The sequence below is a fragment of the Polyodon spathula genome, chromosome 9, assembly GCF_017654505.1.
Source record: "Polyodon spathula isolate WHYD16114869_AA chromosome 9, ASM1765450v1, whole genome shotgun sequence".
Lineage (NCBI taxonomy): Eukaryota > Metazoa > Chordata > Actinopteri > Acipenseriformes > Polyodontidae > Polyodon > Polyodon spathula.
The window spans coordinates 16,253,938-16,281,836 of NC_054542.1; the positions used below are offsets into that span (position 1 = coordinate 16,253,938).

At 40.9% G+C, this 27,899-nt stretch overlaps 1 protein-coding gene across 1 annotated transcript in view; it reads left to right on the forward strand.

Moving 5' to 3' along the window:
• Positions 1-26,967, forward strand: part of smpd1 (sphingomyelin phosphodiesterase 1) — a 58,624-nt gene extending 31,657 nt beyond the window's left edge. Inside the window, exons 5-6 of the mRNA XM_041258761.1 lie at positions 24,895-25,040; positions 26,360-26,967. Of these exons, the coding sequence (XP_041114695.1) occupies positions 24,895-25,040; positions 26,360-26,763 (550 nt within the window). The 3' untranslated portion in view covers positions 26,764-26,967. The remainder of the gene's footprint in view (positions 1-24,894; positions 25,041-26,359) is intronic.
• Positions 26,968-27,899: the final 932 nt, after the last annotated feature.

The following is a 27,899-nucleotide window of genomic DNA, read 5'->3' on the forward strand; positions in this document are numbered from 1 at the left end:
GAAAAAGGGGCATTCAGAACAGAAAATAGGAGACACTTTTTTACACAGAGAATTGTGAGGGTCTGGAATCAACTCCCCAGTAATGTTGTTGAAGCTGACACCCTGGGATCCTTCAAGAAGCTGCTTGATGAGATTTTGGGATCAATAAGCTACTAACAACCAAACGAGCAAGATGGGCCAAATGGCCTCCTCTCGTTTGTAAACTTTCTTATGTTCTTATGTTCTTATGTACTTATGAAAGCACAACTCAGATGGGCTGGCCATGTGACCAGGATGCCTGACTCTCGCCTCCCAAAGCAAATCTACAGTGAACTGAAGGATGGGAAGCAATCGCAAGGTGGGCAAAAGAAATGCTTCAAGGACATTCTGAAGACGTTCCTCAAGAGCTTCAAGGTAGAGCTGAAGTCTTGGGAAGGACTCTTTCTAGAGCGTCTCACCTGGCGTAACCTCATGAAGGATGGTGTAACCATCTCAGAAGGCAAAAGGGTCAGCAATGCCATGTTGAAGAGACAGCAATGCAAAGCAAAAACCTACAGCACTTCCTCTGGGAGCACTCCTACCAACATATCCCGTCCAGTGTGCCACAGAGTGATCAGGGCTCAGATTGGCCTCATCAGCCATCTGAGCATTCACCGTATTCCTGAGAAATTTAATAAATGTGTTATGGTCTTCATTGACTTATGATGGACGAACCGTACAGCCTCGTCTCTCCATGCCCATATTCGTGTTTTGCAACGCATTCTTGTGGTTTACCCTCTTGCTTTAATGAAGTGGACTTATGCATGTTTAATCGTAACCACTAGAGGGTAGTATGACACCACAAATTGTGTGTTTAAAAGCTACAGTATCTTTTTCCTTGTGTAAGAAATCCCTGTATTATCTAATCAAATAACTATTACCTGGAGCTTGGTTTGAAATGTTTGAAAGGCTAATAATTAATATGTGGAGCTGCCAACAGACATGGAAGTACTATTAATATAATTGAAAGCAGCCTCTTACCTCACATTTGATAATGCATTCATAGACTGTTCCTGATCAGTTCAACAGGTTTTTTAGCAACCTCAGAGCAAACGCCTGCAGGGATATGATCCACCGCACACTTAGTATCAATCAACATCTTTATAATTTATCTCCTTCAGCCCACTTGACTGGTCCTCTTTGTCACTGGTCATGCAACTTCTCTGTCATCTAATATGGATTTCAGTTTCCAATCCTTTTTATTCAAAAAAGGATTTTTATTCCCAGTATTCATAATAACATGGCTGGTATGTTAGCTCAGATACAGATATCCAGATTCCATCATAAAGTCTGCAGCTCATCCAACGCCTCTGGTAACTTTGCAAACAAATCATCTATCCATTTAAATCTCTCCTTAGTAATCTCCTGGATTTAGCCTAGGATACATGGCATCTACTCTCACCCTTCAACTAGATCATCCTACATCACCGGCTGCAGTGCTTTTTCTCACATTTCTGAACTAAAATGGATTTCCTCAACCCCTTTCAATCACAATAGGATTCTCACTTTTTATTATTCATTCCAAGGACTCTTTCACCATCGAACTCTACTTATCTGGAATCCAGCATCAGTATTATGTGATATCCTTTCCTTCAACACTACACTCCATTCCAGCTGTTCGTCTTCACCTGTGTGGGATCTTTAAGAGTCATCATCTGCCTCTCCTTGTTTGCCATTTTTACCGTTGTCATTTACTTTAATCTCTCATGATCTAGTGATGGAATCGATCTGTTTAGCCACTGCAATTTCACTGCAGTACTGGCACTGGATGTTTTAAGCAAGCCCTCTGTATTCTAAGCAGTGGATTTAGCATCAGCAGCACCTTTCAGCAGAGCTTCACATAGCAGGATATCAAGGTATCAACAGCAATGCATCCGACTCTGATTTCAATCTGCAAACTGAGACACCAACTCCAGTCAGTGCTGCAGTCTCTTCCATCACTCATCAAGAGATATTTAAAGAAATTAAAGAATTTACACAGCCATTTGCAGACAACATTGCAGCAATCAACACTTGTTTGGACACCATGGAAGCCCGGCTAAACTCTCTCCTACCCTCATTCAGCACTCCTGCCTCATCTAACCTCACAGCAGAATCAGAACCAGCTTTCAACCTGACTTCAGCTACAAGTTTCACAACCTGGTCCCAGCAGTAGACTCTATACCTCTGCAAGTCCCCACCTTCAGCCATCTGACATTGTGAGAAACTCAACATTATCCATCTTGCTCCAGTCAGCTTGCCAATACATGGCTGCAGCACTGGCTCCATCCACTAGAGCTACCTACACCTCTACATGGACTGCTTCTCCATATTCTGTGCCAAGAATCACATATCACCATATACATTCAATCAGGTTTTTCTGCTGGCATTTATTGTTTATCTCAGAGACATTCTCAAACTGGCACCATCATCTATCTGGTCTTATATCTCTGGTATTCAGTATGAATACCGCCTCAGGTGTATACCATCTCCTCTGCTATCAATTCCAGCTACCTGCCTAACCCAAGACATTCTTTTTTTTTTTTTTTAATTCATCAATACTTTGGCTGCTTCAATCCAGCCGATGACCTCATCACTGAAACCTTATGTCTCATAGCTTTCTTCGGATTCATGAGATGTGCAGAGTTTACAGTCCCATCAAAAACAGCTTTCTAGGCACTGTAACCTGTCTGTGGTTCCCGGCAACCACTCCATCTTACATCTCAGAGTTTCTAAGACTGACCAACTGCGGCAAGGGTAGTTCATCCAATCAAAAATCGACTCCCTTGTGCCATCCCACATCCAAATACCTTGCCACCAGGAACTATGCTCTCCCAACAGATCCGCTATTCACGGACATATCGAGGACAATCATTATTACTATCGTCTCTCACTTCAAGAGCCGCACTGTTGCCTCAGTTCTATACACCGCACACCTGCCGGATAGGAGCAGCTACTTCAACAGCAAGTGCAGGACTACACCTACACCAACACCTCATCAAGACCCTGGGGCACTGGTCTTCATCAGCAGTAGAGACTTATATCAGATCATCTCCCTCAGACATTGCAACAGCCCAGCAGTCAATTGTTAGCATACCCGGAGTGGGGTGCCCTCTCTCCAGGACCACCAGAGGTTTTCCTCTCCACAGTGCAGATGGCCTCCAATCCATAGTTGTCCTACTAACACTTTACTTCATATTTTCTAAATGTTTCCAGCATATATTCATGTGTGCAGCAAGCAGTCTTTCTCTTCACGGTGAGGTTTGCGGAAGCCGGCGGTCCCATCGTTTGGGGGGGGGCAGTGAGCTCACTCCCTGTGCCTCGGATTCGGCGCTGCCCGTACGCCTACATGGCAGAGGTTCTCTCAGGAGCCAGAAGGGACTCCTGGCCACACACTCGACTTTTTCACCTTGTCCCTGCATGGGCCCTCTATCCTAATCGTTCTCCTCTAGCCAGTTATATGTCTTAGCCCTAGCCTCTAAACTGTCTCCTATTCACAGGTTCCTTAGGGGCACGTGACCTGGCACCGGACATCAGGTATCTTGCTCCCAAAATGCAGAGGAAGCTCCTCATGGTTCTCCGAGTAGTGAGAGTCATGTCTGTCTGCTAATCTCAGCCCTTAAAGACGTCCCGTGAATTGTGTAAAAAAAAAAAAAAAAAAAAAAAAAAGTAGTTTCATCAATAAAACAATTGAGTTTAAAACAAAAATGTTATAGAAGTTAAATTTTAAAAAAGAATAGAATTGCTCTTTGGATTATAAAATAGGACCACTAAGATAGAAAGCTCTTTTATAAAAAAATATGTGTTCAGTCTTGACTTAAATATACAGTGCTGAGAAAGTTTGTGAACCCCTTAGGATTTTCACATATTTCAAACCTAAAATGTTATTAGATCTTAATCTTTTTTAAGATCTTAGTCTTAATAATAGAAAAAAGACAACCTGATTAAACTAATGACACAAAAACATGATACTTTTTCAAAATGTATTTATCCACATATGATTCAACATACAATATCCATGTGTGAAAAAGTATGTGAACCTTTAGATTCAGTAACTGGTGGCACCCCCTTGAGCAGCACTGACTTCAACTAAGCATTTCCTGTAACTTTTGCTCAGTCTCTCACATCGGTTTTGAGGAATTTCGGCCCTTCCTCCTTACAGAACTGCTTCATCTCGGTGATGGGGTTTAGGTCCGGACTTTGATGTGGAATTTCTAACTTCTAAAACACGGAATTTCTTCTTCTGCAGCAATTCTTTTGTAGATCTGCTTGTATGTTTAGGATCGTTGTCTTGCTGCATGACCCACTTTTGGTTCGGCTACAGCTCACGGACGGATGGCATGACATTCTCCTCTAGAATCTTCTGAATTCATGGTGGTGTTAATGATGGCAAGCTGTCCAGGTCCTGAGTGAGTAAAGCAGTCCCAAAACATCACACTCCCACCACCATGCTTAACAGTTGGGATGAGTTTCTTCTGTTCGAATGCAGTGTTTTGTTTTCACCAAACATAACGTTTCTCATTGAGGCCAAAAAGTTCTACCTTTGACTTGTCTGTCCAGAGAACATAGTTCCAGAAGTCTTGTGGATCATCTATGTGCTCTTTGGCGAACTTCAGATGGGCAGCAATGTTCTTTTTAGAAAGCAGTGGTTTCCTCCTGGCTATCCTTCCATGAACACCATTCTTGCCTTTTTCTGATAGTTGAGTCATGAACACTAACATTAGCCAAGGCGAGCGTGGCCTGCATATCCTTGGATGTTACTCTGTGGTTCTTTATGACTTCCTTGATGATTTTCCGGTTTGTTCTTGGAGAGATTTTGGTAGGACGACCTCTCCTGGGTAGAGTGCTTGTGGTCTTTTTCCATTTGTAGATCTGTCTGACAGTGGATTGGTGGAGCCCAAAATCCTTAGACATGGTTTTGTAACCCTTCTAGACTGATGAGCATCAATAACTGTCTTTCTGAGGTCCTCAGAGATTTCTTTTGATAGTAGCATGATGTGTTTCCACACACCTATATGGTGAAGACCAAACTCACAAAGTTTCTGATCTTTATGTAGGGTGGGGCCTCTCAAACTCACCCCTGAAGCTCTACCTAATTATTTAAACACCTGATTGTAATTATCCCCTTAATTGAGCTGATAAAACCAGGGGTTCACTCACTTTTTCACATACCCTGAATCTTAATTACTCATTGTTTGTCTAATTCATACATCATTTTGTTTCAAAAGACATGGAATTGGTTAATATAAACCCTATTGGATATTGGTTTTGATTCAAGAAGGCTATCATGGTAAAGCTATGGAATTTCCATAATTATCATTGGGTTCACAAACTTTTTCTCGGCACTGTAGTATGAGTCCCAGCTTCCCTGACATAAGACAGAGCATTCCATAATTTAGGAGCTTTACAAGAAAAGGCCCTTCCTCTTGTGTTATTATTATTTACCCTAGGAATAACCAGCAGCCCCGTCTCCTGTGATCTAAGAGTGTGGTTAGTAGTACACAGGGTCTATAATTCCTGCAAGTAGCTGGGTGCTAATCCTTTCAGAGTATTGTATACTAAAAGCAACATCTTAAAGTTAATTCCAAACTGCACAGGGAGCCAGTGGAAAGAGGTGAAAACAGGAGTAATATGCTCACTTTCCTGGTTTAGGACTTCTAGCGGCTGTATTCTGAACAAGCTGTAAATGAGACGCCACATGTTTTGAGATACCAGAGAAAAGTGCATTACAAAAATAATTTCTAGATGAAAAAAGGCATGCATCGGTCTTTCAGCTTGAGCATGCAATATTTCTCAAATGATAAAAGGATAACTTTCCTAATTTGAGTCTTGATTGATAGAGCACTGTCAGAGGTGACCCCTGCAAAGCCATCCTGTTCACAGGAGGTGAAAACACCATTGTCTGAAGTTGTCTGCAGTTTTGTGCAGGGCTCCATTTTAGACCCTTTGTCAGTCTAACATGTATAAAGAAAATAGCATTCTCCCCAGGCAGCTGGTTTATTATTGTGGGGTAATATGGTAATTGCTAAATACTGATCAGCTACAACTGATCAGGTTGTGGGGTTAAACAGACCAGTTAGTTTGTTCTGTGCTGTGGTGTGTGGAGATGGAAGAAAGTTGTAAGGAGAGAAGAGTGTGAATAAAAAAGGTACTTTGGTGGGGGGGGACAAATAACAGTGGTTTTGGGCGGGGTAAATAAGTCTAGCTTAATTGAGTTAGAAGAGTTGGGTTTATTTCTGTTTTGTGTAAATATTAAAGCTTGCACAACCCTGCATTAAACCTACTAAGAACTATAAGGAAGGACAGTTCTACATCACACTTGGCAACAAGGATGAAATTAAATCTGTTAGAGGAAAAATATATGTATTTTAAGAAAAGGATCTTAACAGGCCCGTGCTGTACAACGAGAGGCCAACCACATACAGCGAGAGACCAGTCAGCAACTGAGAGAACCAGAGCTGCTGGCGCTGGAACCCAAGCTGCTGCCACCAGAACCAGATTGCTTCTCCAAAAAAAGAGAAACACCAGCAGCCTGAAGCACCTCTCCACAGTCTACCCTACAGGGTTCTCCCAAGGAATTCTGTACAGCTGGCAGCAGAACATTATAGCTGGGAGCAGTTTTATCTGAAAAATAAACTTGCCTTCCCTTAAATATATAATACGACAAAGAATTTGAATAACGTGTTGTCTTTTGTTGACTAGGTCTGGGTGCTCTTTTTTATGTTCTACATTTTCTTTTTCATGACTGTTTTTTGTTATGGTAAACGTGCTTATTTAGGCACTCTGATTTGACTGGGGAAAGATAACGTAGGTTTACTGGAGTTCACAAAAAAATATAAAACAAAAAAGAAAAACTGTAACATTTTTAATGCATATCTATTTTGTTTTTCGATGTTATGTTTTTTTAATGCTACTGTTCATTTTAACTAGGGGTGGGCATCGTTATGAAAATTGTATATCAATATTGTTCACAAATTTCGATATCGATAATATCGAAGTCTTCTAAAACACAGAAAAATATAATAACACAAATGCAGTATGAGACATATAGACGTTAACAGATATTTACATAAGAAAAGCAGTAACTTACTTTAACTTATCTTTGCTTCACAGTATCCATGGAGAAAAACAAGGTCTTGTTTATTGTTTTACTATTCCATGCCATCATCAGCCACCTCAAAACCAAAATATTTCTATACTGTACTGTGTGGCTAGCCAATCCGAAAGTATTGTAATCTTCCCTGCGTATAAATGCATGACATTTAACATTTTAAAAATACATTACTAGTAGTGTAAGCAATTGAATGGAAAAAATGAAATGAACCACACTGATGCATGTGCACGTCTCACAATAATCCCAATAGTGCTTAATCAATGTTCAAATTTAGCGATTTTGTCGCTAGATCCAGCGACAAAAACACTGTCAAAGTGACTAGCGACAAATATAGCGACTTTAACTGCCGACAACAGGGATTGTCAGAGAAAGAAGTCGCCAGATTGTATCACAACATAAGTCATACGCAGCTCAATACACCACGCTTCTCTCATCCTGAAGTAGTACAGTGGTGGCGTTCTTCACGTAGTGCAGTTTTCCAGTTTGGGGCAGAATCACAGTGATGTGCGTTCTTCGAGGGCTGCTGCACTCATCTCCACCCACAGAAATCTGCAGCGTTGAGAAGTTGTTGTGGAGCTGGTGGCGGCTGTGAACCAAAGAGATCACGAGTGACCTGCTAGTCATAATGCAAATAACTACTAAACTACAGCTGCCCCCTTGTTAGCAGAAATGAACAACATCAATTATTGTGTCTAACTAACATGCTTGATTTTGTTGAGGATGCAGCATCGATAATGAATAATTGCAAAGCATATGACATGGTTTATTTAGATTTCCAGAAAGCTTTTGACAAAGTCCTGCATAAAAGATTAATTCTCAAATTGAACGCAGTAGGGATTCAAGGAAATGCATGCACATGGATTAGGGAGTGGTTAACATGTAGAAAACAGAAAGTAATGATTAGAGGAGAAACTTCAAAATGGAGCGAGGTAACCAGTGGAATACCACCGGGATCAGTATTAGGACCTCTGCTATTTCTAATCTACATTAATGATTTAGATTCTGGTATAGTAAGCAAACTTGTTAAATTTGCAGATGACACAAAAATAGTGGCAAACACTGTTGCAGCAGTAAAGGTCAATCAAAATGATATAGACAAGATTCAGAAGTGTAAAGTAAGGTACTGCACACAGGCAATAAAAATGTGCATTATAAATATCATATGGGAGATACTGAAATTGAAGAAGGAATCTGTGAAAAAGAACTTTATGTTGACTCAGAAATGTCTTCATCTAGACAATGTGGGGAAGCTATAAAAAAGACCAACGAGATTCTCGGATACATTGTGAAAAGTGTTGAATTTAAATCAAGGGAAGTAATGTTAAAACCGTACAATGCATTAGTAAGACCTCATCTTGAATATTGTGTGCAGTTCTGGTCATCTCGCTACAAAAAGGATATTGCTGCTCTAGAAAGGCTGCAAAGAGTGACCAGAATTACTCTGGGTTCAAAAGGCATGTCATGTGCAGACAGGCTAAAATAATTGAATCTATTCAGTCTTGAACAAAGAAGACTACTCAGCGAGCTGATTCAGCGTTCAAAATTCTAAAAGGTATTGACAATGTCCACCCAAGGACTTTTTCGACCTGAAAAAAGAAACAAGGAACAGGGGTCACAAATGGAGATTAGACAAAAGGGCATTCAGAACAGAAAATAGGAGACACTTTTTTACCCTAACACTGGGAATCAACTCCCCAGTAATGAAGCTGACACCCTGGGATCCTTCAAGAAGCTGCTTGATGAGATTTTGGGATCAATAAGCTACTAACAACCAAACGAGCAAGACGGGCCAAATGGCCTCCTCTCTTTTGTAAACTGTCTTATGTTCTTAACCAATCAGAGAGTTGAAGGGGCAGGTTTTCTGTGTTAAGCACTTCAAGAGGCTGAAACGTTAAAAATGACTGCTAAAATACCTATTATTCTCAAAGCAAAAATAGTGACAATGAATGCAGGGGGTCAAAATACGCCTGCGATCTGCATAATCAACTGCCTGATATTATATTTGCGCCGGTTACTTTATTAAAAAAATATTAAGATTATTTTTGGGTATTATAATTGAGTCAGTGTTTTTGTGGTATTATCGTACTTTAAGGTGATAATATCTGTACATATGCACCAAAAATAAAAATAAATAAATGAACAGTTGCATTAAAAAAAATGTAGAATAGTGAAAAACCAAAAAACATGAAAACTTTACATAAATAAAACAGTTGAAATGAAGCAATAGGCTCAAGAATTACGCTAAAAAGGAAGTGAAAAGGCAACTGTTTTTTTTTTTTTTGTGAACTCCAATAACCCTGCGTTATCTTTTCCCAGTCAAATTGTAGAGTGCCTAAATAAGCATGGTAATTACCAGAATAAAAAACAGTATTGAAAAAGAAAATGCAGAACATAAAAAAGCGCAACCAGATATAGTCAACGAAAGACAACACGTTATTCAAATTCTTTGTCGTATGATATCTTTAAAGTAAGGGAAGTTTATTTTTCTGTTAAAAGTGCTCCCGGCTATAATGTTCTGCCACCCGGCTGTACAAATTCCTGGGGAGAACCCTGCTGTTATGTACTACATAACACTGTATGATAAAACTTAATATTTTTAATAAAGTAACTGGCACAAATATAGTATTAGAGAGTGGGTTGTGCCGATCACTGGCTTATTTTGAAAACCCTGCAATCATTGTCACTGTTTTTGCTTTGAAAATAATCTGGTTTTTTTTAGCAGTCTAACATTTTAACCTCTCTTATGCTTAACACAGAAAACCCACCCCTTGAATTCTCTGTTTGGTTAAATGTTGTGTCAAGATGTAACACAACTGTCATGTTGTTCCAAGATATATTTTTTTCACTCAGCAATGTGCAAGCAATCCTTATTGTTAAAGGGACAGTAGCATCTGCAAGATGGGCGGATCAGGATTTTTCTGCCGGGTTGCGATAGCCACTCGGCCCGTCTGTCTGAAAAGTCCTGGGGAGAACCATGTCTAGTGTGAGTATTGTGAGGACGTGGCCCACCACTGGAATGACTGCCCTGATGTCCCGCCATACTGGTGTGGACTCTGTGAAGAGTTTGGACATGGATGGCAAGATTGCCCATACCCAGAGCCAGAGAGAAAGGAGCTGCCACTGTCTCCAGTACTAGAGGAAGAAGCACCACTGTCTCTAGAACCAGATGGAGAAGCACTGCTGTTTCCAGAACCAGGGGAGAAGACATTTCCATCTCCTGAATCAGTACCAGCAGGTCAGGTCCCTTGGCCTGTGCTCCTAGACACCCTGCAGTTGCATCTGGACCTCATGTCGCTGGGCCTGATTCTCAGGTTGCTGGAACTACAGGCACAGTTGCTCCAACTTTTCCTACTTCGCTCCTTGTGATAAGGATGACTTGTGGTGACATCGGACAATAATATTGCAAGTGAAGTTCTGGTGCTGCATAAACAAACACTAGACAGAAGACAGAACGAACACATTAACAAAATAACCGGCCAAGGGTCAAAACAAAAGGACTATACAAAACACTCAAGAAGTAAGTAACACAGGACAAATGGCACAGCACAGAACAGGAAAATCACTCCTCACATACCTCTAATACCAACATTACCTCTAGCACACTAACCCTTTCACCACCTGTGATCACCTTATTTATACATCTGTCACTGGAGCACTAATTAGTGACAGCTCCAGCCACATTCCCATGTGTCTTAACAATAAGGATTTTAACTCCATTCCTTCCACCCAATACTTCCCAGATATACAACTCTGTGCCTTGGCAGGGCTCTTGCCGTGCCACCCCCCCTGCTGCCCCAGATGTCACTGCAGTGTCACCAGACATCGCAGCTGTTCCTCGTCTCCTGCTTCACTATCCCCGGGTAAACCAGGCTTCTCTGTGCTGTCGCCGGACGTCACAATTCAGTCTTCTTCCAAGGCTTTTTCAGCCAAACGAGCCGCCCGGATTAGTAGCTGTCGTTGTCCAGCTGAAAAACCCTGAGCCACCCGTCTTGCAGATACAACTATGCTTTTAACAACAAGGATTGATTGTGCTGCTAGCAGACTAGATCACTTGACAGCTTTGTTGCTGTGTTTGACACAAAATTTAACAAATCAGAGTTGAATGGGTTGGCTTTCCGTTTTAAGCACCTCAAGAGACTGAAACGTTAAAATGACAAGAAAGACTGCGCAGCCACGCATTAAACCTACTATTGACTCCAGAGTGCTATATTATAAAGCTATATGTAATTATAAAAGACTTTGGAGTCCAAATTATTTTTCTTGTGCAGTGGCTTTACTACAGCTACCTTAAGTACTAAGGGAATTATACCAGAGGAAATCTAGGACTGTTTTTATTGGTTTCGATTAAATTAGAATAATATGACGATCTAGCCAAGCCAACACCAGATTTTCCATGCAAAGTAATGAACATGCAGTTTAAATTCCTTCCATCTCCATTCTGATTTATGACCCTCATATGCAGCAGTTCTTTAAGTAGCTTTTTTGACAAAATATATTAAATAAGCATACAAGGGATTTAGACCTCTTGTGGCAAAGTGCCTGCCCCTATGTATATATCTGTATATGGGTGAGGTTATTATTATGAGTTTATATATGGCGGACAAAAAGCCGCCGGCATTATTTGTTATTGTTTTAGTTTTTTTGAACTACCTTGTGGGAATGCATGACTGATCAGCTGCATAATATAATTAACTGACAGTCACAGATCGATAGTGAACCTGTGCAGAATGTGACCGAGGGGTTAAGAGATAATAAATGGCTGGTTAATCCCTCGGTCACCACTATAAAAGCCTGCAGCTTTGGCCGCAATGGGAAGAGAGAGGAAAGAATGAGCAACTGCTACCAACCAGCGAAAAAGGTACTTGTTACAAGAAAACATATTAGTGTCTGTTTTGTTTGGCCTGCTCGCCTCTCCTTTTTTGTGCTTCTCGTTTAACTGTTTGTTTTGATTATATAATTAAGTAAACGCTGAGTGCCAGTGCGCTCAGTTTCAGCACACATACCTTTTTGTTTCTATTCTTGCTCCGTGACATCAACGCAGTTATGCTCTGCAACCACTCTGCCACACCTCTTCATTCAGTATTTTTTTTTTTAGTGTAACACCATTTATTCAATGTTTAAAATTATTGTCATATGCAGCTGACTCCTAAAATGATAATGATTTAAAATGGTGTTGTTTTTAAAAGCACGGTTTTTAAAAGCTGATTGCTTTAAGCTTAGAATTTTCAGTCACTTTGCAGTAAGATAAGACCGATTTCTATTACACTAGTCATGTTTCTACCTAAAATGTATTCAATTAGCGTAACTGGAAATTCGTGCCAGTGGTCTTGTATATTACTGCTGCGGGCTGCCAACCTCAGCACCAGGCTTAAGAAACCATTCGTAGTTGAATTACAATCTTCACCTAATTCATAGATTTGGTTCACAAGAATTAAACGATACAAAAATAAATTTTAAAAAACCTGTTGGTTCCACAAATTTGTTCAAAAAGACAAATATGGGGCTTAATATCAGCTTCCAGCAAAAGTTACAAAATTGTTTGTGTAAGTTAGTATTTACTGAAAAATTTGTTGAACTCATCTGGGCAACTGGTATGCTGGATCCCCGTTAACAAAAGATTGTACTTGCAAAAGCCTGCAGAATTCGGATTCAGATTATTATTATTATTATTATTATTATTATTATATAGCTGCAAGCAGGATGATCGGGGTCTAAGTACCATACCATGTGACCTATGACTGTATTTCACATGGTAGCCCATTGGCCTCTACGAATCTTTGTAGTATATTGTACAATAGGAGCATATATGGGTTGCTGTATGTGTTTCGTAGTAACCATGACCCTATCTGCACTCTTGATTGTGTTAACAAACAACATGCATTGATCTCACCTGGTTCTAGTTGCATTTCGTTCTGGCTCTAATCACTGAATTCAGCTTATTAATTTCCACTGCGTTAGTTTCTAGTAGTGTGTTGCTGATTTAAACAATATGGTATTCAGTTAAGGCTTAACAACTGTTAATTAAGGTTTAAAGGGAGGGAGCAGGAAAACTAGAAACCCTACTTATAAGTTAGTTTTGCATTTGACCTTAAGCAAAGGTCAAAGGTCACTATCAAGGCAACTTTTGAGTAGAGCATATATGGGTTCCTAGATGTGTTCTATAGTAAACATTAACCCATATACACTCTGTAAGGTGTTATAAGCTAGTTTTACATTTTAACTTAAGGGGAGGTCAACGGTCGCAGGCAATGTCATTTTTGGATAGCTGTGACAAAGTGCCAACCCCTGTGTATATCTTCTGTTATATGTTGCGTATTATGTGTTAAGGTTGGTGTATAGTCATTGGTACACGGGATATAAACGGGTCTGTGTAGCACGAATGTTTAAAATGTATATTTGCATTTAGGCACGAGGATTGCACAGCCCTTCACGTGCAAGTAAAAAATAATAATATGTGAGCACGGGGAATTGCACTTTATTAATTCATGTGCAGTTGTACCGAGACTCCAATTGAATGATTGATTAGCAATCGAGTCTTGGTACAGCTGCATAAAAGCAGCATGTTTTCACCCACTCGCGGTTGTGTGTTCAGTGAGTGGAGAACGGGATAGGAGATGGAGGTAAAAATAATCATAAGAATAATAATAGTAGATAAATATCTGCTCACCGTGTTTGTCTGTATCGTCTGTTTTGTTAGTCTGTTTATTCTGGCAAATGTGCCGTGTCCTGTGTTTTTGTTTATACAACCTTTTTATTTTCTGTCTGTTCTGTTTATTTATTAAATGCTGAGCGAAAAACATTCGCTCAGCTTCTCCAAACTCCACCTCTCTCTTGTTTATTTTCCTGCTTCTGTTCTGATGCCACCCACTCCGGCCGTCTTTGTGACATGTGGTGTCAGAATCGGGACAACAGCGCCTCCAAGCGTCAGACCAGAGCAGGAACCGCATTTTTTGAAAAAAAAAAAATACAAAATTACAAATGGATTGGATTACAAAAAATAAATAAAATAAAGCAGCAGCAACGACTGCAGGAGGAGGAGGAGGAACTAGATCCCAGGAGGGAGGAAACTGAGCCTTTCGCGTCATCTGAGGAGATGCTGGACTGGGTGTCGGACCCGGAGTGGAGCGAGGAGGACCTCCCACTGGTTGTTGACCTGCTGTGGGCCAGAGATGGGGAACGTTGGGAACGTTGCCTCCAGATCCAGAGGGAGAGGAGCCGTCTCCAGCGCCAGAGTGAGAGGAGCCGTTGGTGCCATCTCCAGTGCCAGATCGAGAGGTTCCACCGCTGTCTCCAGAGCAGGAGGGAGAGCCGCACCAGTCCCTTGCCAGTGAGGGAGAGCCGCACCAGTCCCCTGTAACAAGGGTAGACTACACACCGCTCCCACCTCCACCGCCAGGAGACTACACGCCTCCGCCACCTCCACTGGCAGGCGCAGAGCAGCAGGAGCTGCCTCTGCTTCCGCCACCTCCACCGGCAGGAGCAGAGCAGCAGGAGCTGCCTCTGCCTCCGCCACCTCAACCAGAGGGTGAATGCCAGCTGGGTCCCTGTCCACCAGCAGAGGGTGAATGCCTGCTGGTATCACTTCCCCCACCAGCTGAGGATGAATGCCTGCTGGTATCACTTCCCCCACCAGCAGAGGGTGAACGCCTGCTGGGCCCCTTTCCACCAGCAGAGGATGAATGCCTGCTGGTATCACTTTCCCCACCCTCACGAGGAGAGGAGCTGGAGCTGCCTCTCGTACATCACCATCAGGGGGAGAGGAGCAGGAGCTGCCTCTCCCTGTACAAGAAAGAGGACCAGGACTGGATGCTGGCGGTCCTTGCATAGGCTGCTGAGGGAAGCATGGGGAAGAACCGCCCGGCCACAGTGGCCGAAAAGAGGGCACCGCAGCTTGTCCTGACTCCCTGCCTTGCTTCGCCCAAGGATGCCTGCCACGCATCGCCCAAGGATGCCAGCCTCGCTTCTCCCAAGGATGCCAGCCTCGCTTCTCCCAGGGATGCCAGCCTCGCTTCTCCCATGGATGCCTGCCACGCTTCGCCCAAGGATGCCTGCCACACTTCGCCCAAGAATGCCTCCGCATTGCCTGGGGTTGCCAGCCGCTCCGCGTCGCCTGGGGTCGCCAGCCGCTCCGCATCGGCTGGGGTTGCCTGCCGCTCCGCATCGCCTGGGGTCTGGATGCTGGCGGTCCTTGCATAGGCTGCTGAGGGAAGCATGGGGAAGAACCGCCCGGCCGCAGTGGCCGAAAAGAGGGCCAACACCCGCACCGCAGCTTGTCCTGACTCCCTGCCTTGCTTCGCCCAAGGATGCCTGCCTCGCTTCGCCCAAGGATGCCTGCCTCGCTTTGCCCAAGGATGCCTGCCTCGCTTCACCCAAGGATGCCTGCCACGCATCGCCCAAGGATGCCAGCTTCGCTTCTCCCAAGGATGCCTGCCTCGCTTTGCCCAAGGATGCCTGTCTCGCTTTGCCCAAGGATGCCTGCCACGCTTCGCCCAAGGATGCCTGCCACGCATCGCCCAAGGATGCTAGCCTCGCTTCTCCCAAGGATGCCAGCCTCGCTTCTCCCAAGGATGCCAGCCTCGCTTCTCCCAAGGATGCCTGCCACGCTTCGCCCAAGGATGCTTGCCACGCTTCGCCCAAGGATGCCGCCGCGTCGCCTGGGGTTGCCAGCCGCTCCGCGTCGCCTGGGGTTGCCCGCCGCTCCGCGTCGCCTGGGGTTGCCCGCCGCTCCACATCGCCTGGGGTCGCTGGGACTGTTTCGCCTGGGGTTGCCAGCCTTTCTGCATCGCCTGGGGTTGCCAGCTGCTCCTGCATCGCCTGGGGTTGCCAGCTGCTCCACATCGCCTGGGGTTGCCCACCACTCTGCATCGCCTGGGGTCGCTGGGACTGCTTCGCCTGGGGTTGCGAGCCGCTCCTCATCGACTGGGGTTGCCAGCCGCTCAGCATCGCTGAGGGCTGCCTGTTGCTCCGCATCGCAGCAGGCAGTACTGTGGCTGGAACCCCACCAAGGGGAGCTGCCGGCCACGAAGAAGGGGGAGGAGGTCTGGAGACCACCAACCCCAGCAGCAGTTTCGCTGCCGGAGATCGTGGGGGAGGTCCGGAGACCTGCTCCCACTGCAGCAGTTTCGCTGCCGGAGATCGTGGGGGAGGTCAAGAGACCTGCTCCCACTGCACTTCGCTGCTGGAAGTAGTGTGGTCGGAGCCCCACCCAGGGGAGCTGCCGGCTCTGAAGAAGGGGGGAGGTCAGGAGACCACCCCCCAAGCAGCCTTTCCGCTGCCAGGACTACCCTGGCAGGAGTATGCCACCCTGCTGTTGGCATTGCTGCTGACAGCCTTACGACCTGTGGGCCCCTTGAAGCCTCCGGTCCAGGCCCAGGACTTTGTGCTGGACTTTTGGACTTTTAAGGGGGGAGGTGGTCATTGAGGCCACGTGTGCTTTGCACAGGGGGGGGTATATATGACAAAGTTCCCACCCACTCCGGCCATCTTTGTGACAATAGCACATATGGTTTCCTTTATGTGTTCAATAGTAACCATTAACCTAGCTGTACTTTGTAAGGATTTATAAGCTAGTTTTATGTTTGACGTTTAAAGAAATGTGTCAGATGGCCATATTGGTTTAAGCACAAACACAATTTTTGAAAAAGTCAGTTGTATGTACACAGGGATGATGCTTGTCAGCTTAGTTAATCAAATAAACCGTTTTTCAACTGAAGTGGTTTTAAATTTAAGAACGAAACGTAGGTGGCAGCCATTTACAAAAGAACACCATTTCGCTATATTTGAATTCCATTTATTTGAATTCCATTGTCCCCAGGATGATGCCTACCAAGTGTTGTACCCAGATTATTTATTTATTTGTTTCATTTATATTGTCTCCACAAAAGGAGCAAATGCAAACCTGTTCTGTATTCATGTTGTTTACTTCGCATGGCCTACATGGCCCCTGGTCTAGGTCAGTGACATAGCTGTCAGCCATGTGCTAAATTCATGATCTGTCACCATCACCACCAAACCCCCACAGCCCCCAGGGTCTAGGTTAGTGTTTTTCATCAATTCCAAGGTTTTTCAGCAGGGGTCTCACTGGTATGATCACTTGGGGGTTGACATGTATGTAAAAACGACAAAAAAAAACAACTTTACAATAACAATAGACTTCAAGAGACCTGGTTCAGTTTTGTTTCCCTTTTTGTGGATCGGTATTACGTTTGCAATTTTCCAGTCTGTCGGTACCACCCTTGTGTTAAGAGACTGCTGCATGATCTTGGTTAGCGGTTTGTAAATTACTTCTTTCATTTCTTTGAGTACTACTGGGAGGATCTCATCCAGCCCAGGGGATTTGTTTATTTTAAGAGCTCCTAGTCCTTTTAACACTTCTGCCTCGGTTATGCTAAAGTTATTTAAAACTGGATAGGAACTGGATGACGTGGGGCATGTTGTCCGTATCCTCCTTTGTAAAAACTTGTGAAAAGTAATCATTTAATATATTTGCTATTTTTTTTCTTAACATTTAACCTCCTCTTTGAATGTTCTCTTGCAGCTGTAATATTGGAAAAACATTTTGGAATTGGTTTTAGCCCCCTTAGCAATGTTCATTTATATTTCTTTCTTGGCCTTTCTAACTTCCTTTTTGACTTGCGTTTGCAGTTCTGTGTACTCTTTCTGTGTACTTTCTTTTTGGTCCTTTTTTAATGCTCTATAAAGTGCCTTTTTTCGCTGAATATTTCTTTTAATTGATCTATTAAACCATTTTGGCAATTTAGTTTTACATTTAGATTTGTCCACTTTAGGGATGTAATTGTTTTGCACCTCTAGTACTACATTTTTGAAGAATAACCATCCTTTTTCTGTGGGTGTTTTCTCTATTTTACTCCAATCTACTTCTGTTAGTCTCATACCTTTTAGTTTCATACCTTCATAGTTTTGTTTTCTAAAATTGTAAACCTTAGCTTTAGTCATTACTTTTGGGGTTTTAAAAAACACTTCAAATGAGACCATGTTGTGGTCTGAGTTTGCCAGTGGTTCTCTGACCTCTGTTTTAGTTATTCTGTCTTCGTTATTCGAAAAGACTAAATCAAGGCATGCCTCCCCTCTAGTCGGTGCCTTGACAAATTGTGTTAGGAAGCAGTCATTTGCCATTTCCACCATTTCAATTTCATCCGTCGTGCTACCCATAGGGTTTTCCCATTTCATATGGGGGAAGTTGAAATCCCTCATTAGTATGGCTTCTCCTTTGCTACACGCATTTCTAATGTCATTGTATAACAGATTATTTTGCTCACTGTCTGAATCTGGCGGTCTATAGCATGCTCCTATTATTATGCCCTTTGAATTTTTGTCCGTTATTCTGACCCATATTGATTCGGCTTTGTTTTTTTTGACCAGGTTTAACACCTGGGCTTTAAGACTGTTTCTTATGTATAGCGGACCCCTCCTCCTCTTCTGTCCTGCCTGTCTTTCCTATACAGTGTATACCCACAAATATTATATTCGTCCCCATCACTCTCAGACAACCAAGTTTCTGTAACACCTATCACATCATAGTTACTTGTTAGTGCAGTAGCTTCAAGTTCTAAAATTTTGTTTCTGATACTTCTAGCATTTAGATAAATACATTTAATGGTTGTCTTACCTGAGTTGTTGTCCTTGTTTTGATGCGGTCTCCCTTCTGTTTTTTTGTTGATTTCTCCCCCCTTCCTTTCTAGTTTAGATGCTTCTGAACCTGTTCGAGGATCTTTTCTCCAAGTAGACTGGTTCCCTTGTTAATTAAGTGCAGTCCGCCCCGTCTATACAGATAGTCCTCATTGTAGAATGTGGTCCAATGATCAAGATACGTCTTCAGCCATGCATTTAGATTTCCAGCTGTCCATATGGTCCTTAGCAAGGTGCCGGTAGTATACCAGAAAATACCACAGTTTTGGTTTTCTCTTTTAATTTCCTTCCTAGCTCTCTGAATTTGTTTTGCAGGGATTTTGGTCTGTCTCTTCCAATGTTGTTTGTACCGATGTGGACGACTACTACCGGGTCGTCTCCTGTTCGTTCTAGGAGCGTGTCCACGTTCTCAGTGATGTGCTTGACCGAGGCTCCCGGAAGGCAGCACACTGTTGTAGTAAGGGGGTCCAAACTGCGAATTGAACTTGCTGTGTTTCTCAATATGGAGTCCCCAACAATCATGACCTCCCTTCTTTTTGCTGTCTGGTCACCACTGTCAATAGGGTCCTGGATGTTGTTCCTTTCGCTCTCTTGTTGGTTTTGCTCATCAGAATTTTGAAGTGACTCAAATATGTTGGTTGTTTTGATTTCTGGTGGTTGTGTTTGACGAAGTTTATTTTTTTCCCTGCTTCTGCGTACCTGAACCCATGTTTTCATTATAGGCATTTGTTCGACACAGTATGTTCCCTACATTGTAAATAAAAACGTGATTTAGTTTATAATTTAATGAAAACACTATTAATATTAAATGAAACATGGTTGTAGCAGCATTTTTTAAGTATTGTGTAAATATTTCATAGTTAAAAAGTACAATGTTTATGGGGCTGTCAGGGCTTGTTTACAAGAGTTGTGCAACCAGACATATACAACCCAATGGAATACCTTGTGTGTGTATGTATGAATGCATATATGTTGTGTTGTGTGTGTGTGTGTGAGTGTGTGTACTAATAGAGATATGCACGTCTCCAGTGTCACGTCTGCTGCGTTTTGCAGATTTTCACGTACTCTTTTTATTCGGTCTTATTTATTTTCTGTTTACTCTGCACTCTCTTAACTCAGGGGAGACGTTAGGAGGACAGAGATGTTATAAACTCCTAGTGGTTTATGTTCGAGCACTGGACGAGCTGTAAGTAAGTCCATATAGTCTTTATTAAATCAGAAAGAAAGACACTCAAGACTCATTCATTTTAAGTTTTACGAATCAGAGCAATGCTCCTTCGGTTTATTAAAATGCTTTTAATATTTGGAAAAAGGTAGGTTGATCAGACCTCCAAATTCCAACACAAGCAGTTTGTAAGCACCCACTTCTATATTTTAGTTTCATTCAATATAACACTCTCTTAAAACCAAAACATAGTTTCAAAACTTTATAGCAATGCAACCAATACATGTAAGACATAATAATGTTAGTAATATGCTTACCTCCTATTATAAGGAAAAGTAGCGTGAACAAAGGAATCAGTCTGGTGGAGATCTGCAAGTGATGGACCACTTCACCCTGTCAAGCAAAGGTCTTGAATGTGGTACCCTTTTGCAAAAAGTGTGAGTTTTTATAGGATTCGTCTCCATAGGAATACATGGAGAATCTTTATCAAGTCTAACTTTTATCTCTTTGGCACACAACAGCCTAAAAATTTAGAGCCTTGTGTCAGCAATTTTTCAAGATATGACACCTGGTCCACACATCCAATCATGATCTCACCCGCTCATTTCTCGACCCCAAAGAAAATAATATTATTTTGAATATATGAGTGTTGTTTGAAGTATATACAACACTATTGTGTTATTGTTGAATATATAAGTGTTGTTTGAAATATATACAACACTATTAGTTATGATTATATTGATTATATGTATTAATGTCTAATAATATATTCCCTCATGCCATTCTATTTTTCAAATTAGTTTTCCTTCTCTCTTTACAGGCGTGTGCTTAACAGATATTATAGGGAACTTCCATCTTATGTTTTTCCCAATATAGAGTTTCTCTTCATGGATAATCTATTTGTTTTTTATTTAAGTGTAAGATTGTAATGTCTCTGTCCTATGAGTTTCCTAACAGCACGAATTCAGCTGAACTGCGGACGTCCTCCTATTTTTTTCAGCTGCACAAAAACCAGCTAAAACCAGTTTTCTAGTTGTGCGCTTAGCTTTCCAATTTCCAGTGATAATCAAAGTTTTTTCCAATTTTTCTATGGTGAGAAGACACTCTAACCTTGATGCTGTTAGATAAGAGAACTCCGCTCTTCGTGCCAACTATCTCTTTACTTTCTGGCACGACTTCAAGACAGGCTCACAGCAAGTTATAAAGTTTTTACTTTCTTAAAACCCATCTTCTATTCTTTTTCTTAAAATTACTTTTTAAGCTTCTTATTTTATTTTTCAAACAATATCCCTTTATGTTGCATCATCTTTTAACTCAGAGTCAAACTAGACAGTTTACTCCCTATAGAACACGATTATTAACTATTTTAAATGCGAACCTATCTTGATGAGAAACAATTTCATGTATATTATTATAACAGGCAGTTTTAAGCATATGGTCTTACACGCATAAATAGTTTATAGTAAAAAGCAAGCATATTAAACCTTATTTCAACATTTAACAACATTTTCTTAGGCTAAAAAGGGTGCTGCAGAAACTTAGCATTCAATTCTGGGAATCAAGCCCATCTTGATAAGAAACTGCCTAAAAACTGTCCACTTGTATCAAAGTATACCAGCTTCTACTGCATGATTTTATATAAAGAAAATACATAAGTTTCACAATTAAGAATTAAAACAGCATTACGCGTTACTTTTGATTACACACTTACACAATTTTCCAAACTAAAGATTATACAAACAAGACAAAGGATTATAACACATATTATTGCATTAATACATTTCATTTTAAATAGGCACAAAGTCAAGGGTTTCAGCTCGCTCCCAGCAGGACTCCACTTCGGTCTCAGGTTCCACTCAAGTAGGCTCAATGAACACGATAATAGGCTCTCGAATCCATCGTCTCGCATCACAGGTGTGAGTCGCCATGGCCTTGACTTTGTACCTACAAGACACTTGTACACGCTTAGTAGGGACACCTTCCTCACATTCTAATTTTCCCAGATGCGCCCATTTTACTAAGTGACCCTTTCACAACTCATGCATTCAATCCTCTTAATATCTTTTTGGGTTTACATTTAAATGAGAGAAAGAAACACCTACAGAATCATTGCATTCAAACAAGATTCTACAGTGTTTAGCCAAATGACTGCATGCCGGACCAAGTCTGAGCCCAGTCACTGATGACTTGCTTTGGCACATATTACATGCACAATTAACAAGAGGATTATGTTTTAATTTATGTGTCAGGGTTACTTCTGCACCATGTACAATAGTTCTGGATCTGTACACATTGTTACTATACACTTCTTTCTGCTCACATGGAGACACTTTAGAGGGGATGCCATTCATCCAGAATACAGTAGGGGGCCAAAACTTACTGTTTTTCATATCAGCAGGCACCTAACTTGTAGTTTGTTTATCATCATTAGTGGGCAAACTCAATACAACTGAATCTGAATCAGTTGATGAACCATGAGCCTTAGCTACTGAGATTCTCCATACAAAAGGATTCAGTGTTTTACTAACCAGCCTAGCTGATTTAGCGTTATTTGCGACACCAGTCATATGTGGTTGTCACGATCATGCCGCCATCTAGCCAAAATTGTATATAGTACTGTCTTAGCCTCATGTTTTTGCTTCTTGTCATTGATTTGACCCTTTGCTGCTGTACTTTATGCATCCAGGGCAGTTTAAAAAATCACAGATTGTATCTTTCCTGCAATTTCAGTCGGGCAGCGTGTGATGCCCGCTCACAGAGGTCTTTCTTGCAACACAGCCTCTGCCAGAGAGATGCGACGATCGCACCGGGCAGTCCCCAGCTTAAGAAGCACAATAACACTTTATGCTGTTATGCAAACGGCGTATTTGAATTCATTTGCACTTCTAAAAATCCAAAAATACATATAAAAAAGTAACATTCTCTAATCATACGTTATCGTTTCAGAAGCTAAGGAAGTTACTCACAAGTAGTTTACTTTCACTTAATATGAATTGTATATTTAAATATGGAATAATGTTATAACTAACTATAGTTGTAACCTGGGCATACATATTTACAAAATACCTGGATGTGAACTGTGCAACTGTTTTAGAAGAGGTCAGAGGCAGTGTTAACTTCAACCTGCAAAAACACCCCTTTACTCTTAAAACTTGTAACAAATCACTTACAGTTTGCAATTGTTGTAGTCAGTACAAATGGGGCTAATAGGTGGTTTTGCATTGTAACTTTTTTGCATGCAGTGATGTCACAACAGTCCTTGGTAATTTCTATTCAAATCAGATGCAACATTTAAAATGACGATGGATGGTACAATGTTGCAATACACTAAAGAATAAACCTGTATACAAAAGTGTATTGTATAATTACCATTGCAGTGCTTTTTAACCCCCATAACTTATTTTCATGTATACAAGTCACGAAACCACCCCAGTCTGTGCCAGGTAAAATGAAGTGATTTCACCTTTTCTTTTGAATATAAAAAATATATGAATTTCAAGAACCAAAAACAAGTTCAACCAGTCGCTACTTCTAAATTAAACCGTGCCTAATAAATAAATAAAAAAAACATCAAAGTATGAGTATTGTGATTATTATTTATGAGTATTGTGATTTATTATTCATGTTTACTGGAACATTTATACTTTACTGATACAAGTTGAAAACAGCAAGGTTCATGAGCTACACAGAGCGCTCTCCATAGGCACAATCATCAGATGCCTGCTTCCCCTTCCATAGTGGATTCCACTCAGTCGAAATCACGCATGTGTGCAGGTGGAACGTGCAGACGTGATAGATTCTGTGGGCAAGTATTGCTTCAGTACAGACATCTTGCTCCCTACAATCAAGTGAATGCTAAGTGTGCATTACTCAAGTAACAGCAGAAAATACAATATACATGGGTTATGTATATATTAATTTCAGAGATGTGCTATCCTGTTAACCCAATCTTTTAATTCGTTTTGGAACCTAAATCTTGTAAATACAGACATTTGACATTTTGTCATACCATGTTTATTTTTTGTGCAGAAAATACGCATTTCTAATTGAATGCTGTGCCTGAAATGTTTAATATCTATATTTGAATATAAAAAAATAATAAAGGGAGATGAAACATTTGCTGAAATACTACATGGTCCTATTTTTCAGTAAATGTAATAGCTGTTGCTCGTGGAATTAATTGTATGTAAATATGGCAAAAGGTTTTGTCGCTAGAGTATTTGAAGATCAATGCTGGTAAGTACAGGAAACAGAACATAAAATGCATAAACTCAAATTATGTTTGGGATCTGTGACAGAAACCATCCACAGTTTTTATCCAGTGATAGATAAAGAGGAAATAGAAATCCATGATAGTAAGTAAGTAGGCATTGTACACATATATAATAATACTAAAAACTACTGAATATTGTTATTGACTTGTTTTAACTGAAATCTTTCGTCTGGATTACAGTACATAAGAACATAAGAACATAAGAAAGTTTACAAACGAGAGGAGGCCATTCGGCCCATCTTGCTCGTTTGGTTGTTAGTAGCTTATTGATCCCAAAATCTCATCAAGCAGCTTCTTGAAGGATCCCAGGGTGTCAGCTTCAACAACATTACTGGGGAGTTGATTCCAGACCCTCACAATTCTCTGTGTAAAAAAGTGTCTCCTATTTTCTGTTCTGAATGCCCCTTTTTCTAAACTCCATTTGTGACCCCTGGTCCTTGTTTCTTTTTTCAGGCTGAAAAAGTCCCTTGGGTCGACACTGTCAATACCTTTTAGAATTTTGAATGCTTGAATTAGGTCGCCACGTAGTCTTCTTGGCGACCTAATTCAAGCATTCAAAATTCTAAAAGGTATTGACAGTGTCGACCCAAGGGACTTTTTCAGCCTGAAAAAAGAAACAAGTACATTACTGAATGCTTGTACTGTACACATAAAAACTTTAATAACTCTGAATTTTTATTCTTCTTCCATCTCAAGGTATGAGGGTACCATCACAGGACAGTTTTTTGGACATACACACCTAGATGAATTCCAGATGTTTTATGATGAAGAAACTCTCAGCCGACCAGTGTCTGTGGCGTTTATTGCTCCCAGTGTCACCACCTATGTGAACCTCAACCCAGGTGAGTGGTTAGCAAGTAAGACCGATGTATCTAGCATAGCAAGTGGACTGTCTGTAACAGGAGTTATTGGTATGCTCACTGATGAAAACCTGTATAGAGTAGTCATTTATATTAGTTTTTGCTTTCTCATTTTCTGTTGCACCCCTTTTCTGTCCAGGCTCTTGAATTATTTCTTTATTGTTCTTGGAAACACTTTTAGTTTTTTGTTTGATGCCCGTACCAATATTACATTTTATATCTACATGTCTAAAATCTGTGTAACCCACACAAGCATGTGTGTCAAAGTCGGTACCACCCCTGTGTCAAGAGACTGCTGCATGATCTTGGTTAGTGGTTTGTAAATTACTTCTTTCATTTCTTTGAGTACTACTGGGAGGATCTCATCCGGCCCAGGGGATTTGTTTATTTTAAGAGCTCCTAGTTCCTTTAACACTTCTTGCTTGGTTATGCTAACGTTATTTAAAACTGGATAGGAACTGGATGACATGTGGGGCACATCTGTATCCTGCTTTGAAAAACGTATTTAATAAATTTTTCTTCGTCTATGATTTTGCGATTTTTATCTCTTAGACATTTAACTTCGTCTTTGAATATTCTCTTGCTGTTGTAATATTGGAAAAACATTTTCGAATTGGTTTTAGCCCCCTTAGCAATGTTCATTTCTATCTCTCTAACTTCCTTTTTGACTTGCGTTTGCAGTTCCGAGTCCTTTATTTGTGTATTTTGTTTTTGGTCCCTTTTAAATGCTCTATAAAGTGCGTTTTTTCATTGAATATTTTTTTTAATCGATCTATTAAGTCATTTTGGCAATTTTGTTTTGGATTTAGATTTATCTACTTTTGGGATGTAATTATTTTGCGCCTCTAGTACTACATTTTTAAAAAACAGCCATCCTTGTTCTATGGATGTTTTCTACATTTTACTCCAATCTACTTCTGTTAGTCTCTGTTTCTTATGTTCATATGATTAATACAAACAATTCATAAAACACACAAAAAAACTCAAAATGTATTATTCAGCAGGTTGCTTGAAAAGATAGCTCATACATATGTGGTGATCCGAACACACGTAATAACTTAAATACAATAATTAAGGCTTTAGCGACACTGATAAGCAGTAATCTTGGATTACTTAATGTTAATTTAGATAGCTAGAACTAATGCAAATCACGTTTTATGAAACCAGACCTATAAGTATAACCAGACCTGTACAACATGTACTCCATCAAAATGTTATTTGTTTGACTTTTTTTTGATAATAGTGCTACACAATTGTTATGAAAGATTAATAAATGAGGTACCCTGTGTTTTGCTTGGCAGGCTACCGGGTCTACATACTTGATGGTGATTACCCTGGCAGTTCACACCTGGTTGTGGACCATGAGACCTACATCCTGAACTTGACCGAGGTGAATAAAAATGTTGCCCCCCCTCGCTGGACTCTTCTGTACCGTGCACAGGAGCACTATGGATTGAAATCTGCACTCCCTGCAGACTGGGATGGACTGATAGGGAGCTTCCTTCAAGACGACCGTGCCTTTCAGCACTTCTGGTACCTTAACCACAAGGGTCACATATCAGAGCCTTGTCACAATAGTTGCAAAACAGCAGCTCTCTGCTTCCTGCGCACAGGCAGATCATGGGACCCTCAACTTTGCAGAAGTCTCACCTCTGCACACTTCATAGAGATTGCTGAAATCTGGAGACAGAGGGACATGTGTTGAATGTCCTGATCAGTAGCTTGCACTATTAGCTGAAGAGCATGATGGTCTGAACTTCTTGCCAAAGTAATTTTTAGAAGAAAATAATATATTGATGAGATTATTGGATCATTTATTATTTTTGTTGTGTTTTTGAGCAGAAGTTGGGTAGCTTCAAATAGCATTTTATCAGTTTGTTACTAATAAAGACATGATTTTGTGAGACCAGACAGACCTGGACAATCAGATTTTGCAAAACCTCTCCACCTTCCTTGCCTGGAATATGTTCTGCTTGTATGATCAAACAGTCCAGTCAGACCCTGTTCAGTCTAACCTGTATATAACACTGAATATTTAATAGAAAGCAAGCATCCATCACAAAACATACAATTTGTACAATATAAGAAAATGTCTAAAGCAATTTAATTGTATATCATTTCTCTTTTTATAATACAAATTACTTTAATTACTTGAATATATCTAAATAGTTGAGAAAAAGCCTATTGCACACATCAGTGGAATTTTTTCTCAATAAAATCTGCACTACAAATGTGGGAACAAATTGGTTTCTGAAATGAAAGTTACGTGACTTAAAGGGGATGCTGGTGGTAGACATGGATACGTTGATGCTGAAACTCGGACCTCAAAGAGATTCATTTATAATTTGTTAACTGTTAAAATAACACTTTTTCTACAAGCCATGGACAGAACCTAATCAAAATGGATGCCAGTTAGGGGCTTGACATGCTAAAGCCAAATTCTTGCTGTAAACATGTGACATGTTTTAACTTTTAGTAAAACACAAGCTATAAAGCCTAGAGCAGAGCTGTGTCATGTGACCATACCTGGGAACCCTCCAGGGATTCATTTCTCTTGCCAAGTCACAAGCTATTCCATTTTCACACCATATGTTTTAGTATCAGACACACAATAGATAGTTTTAGCTCCAGTTTGACACAGTAAAGCTTAAAGCACTGAAAACATGACAACATCTATGAATGAGAGGAGAGCATTCAGCCTATAACACTTAATATTTGTTGACGTTCACTTTTATCTGTTAGGTTTCTCCCTGTTCTGTATGCTAAGTACACAAAGATTTCAGGAAATATCTGTTTTTCCAATAAGGACTGCCAGTAACACCTCCGTGGATCAGACATCCA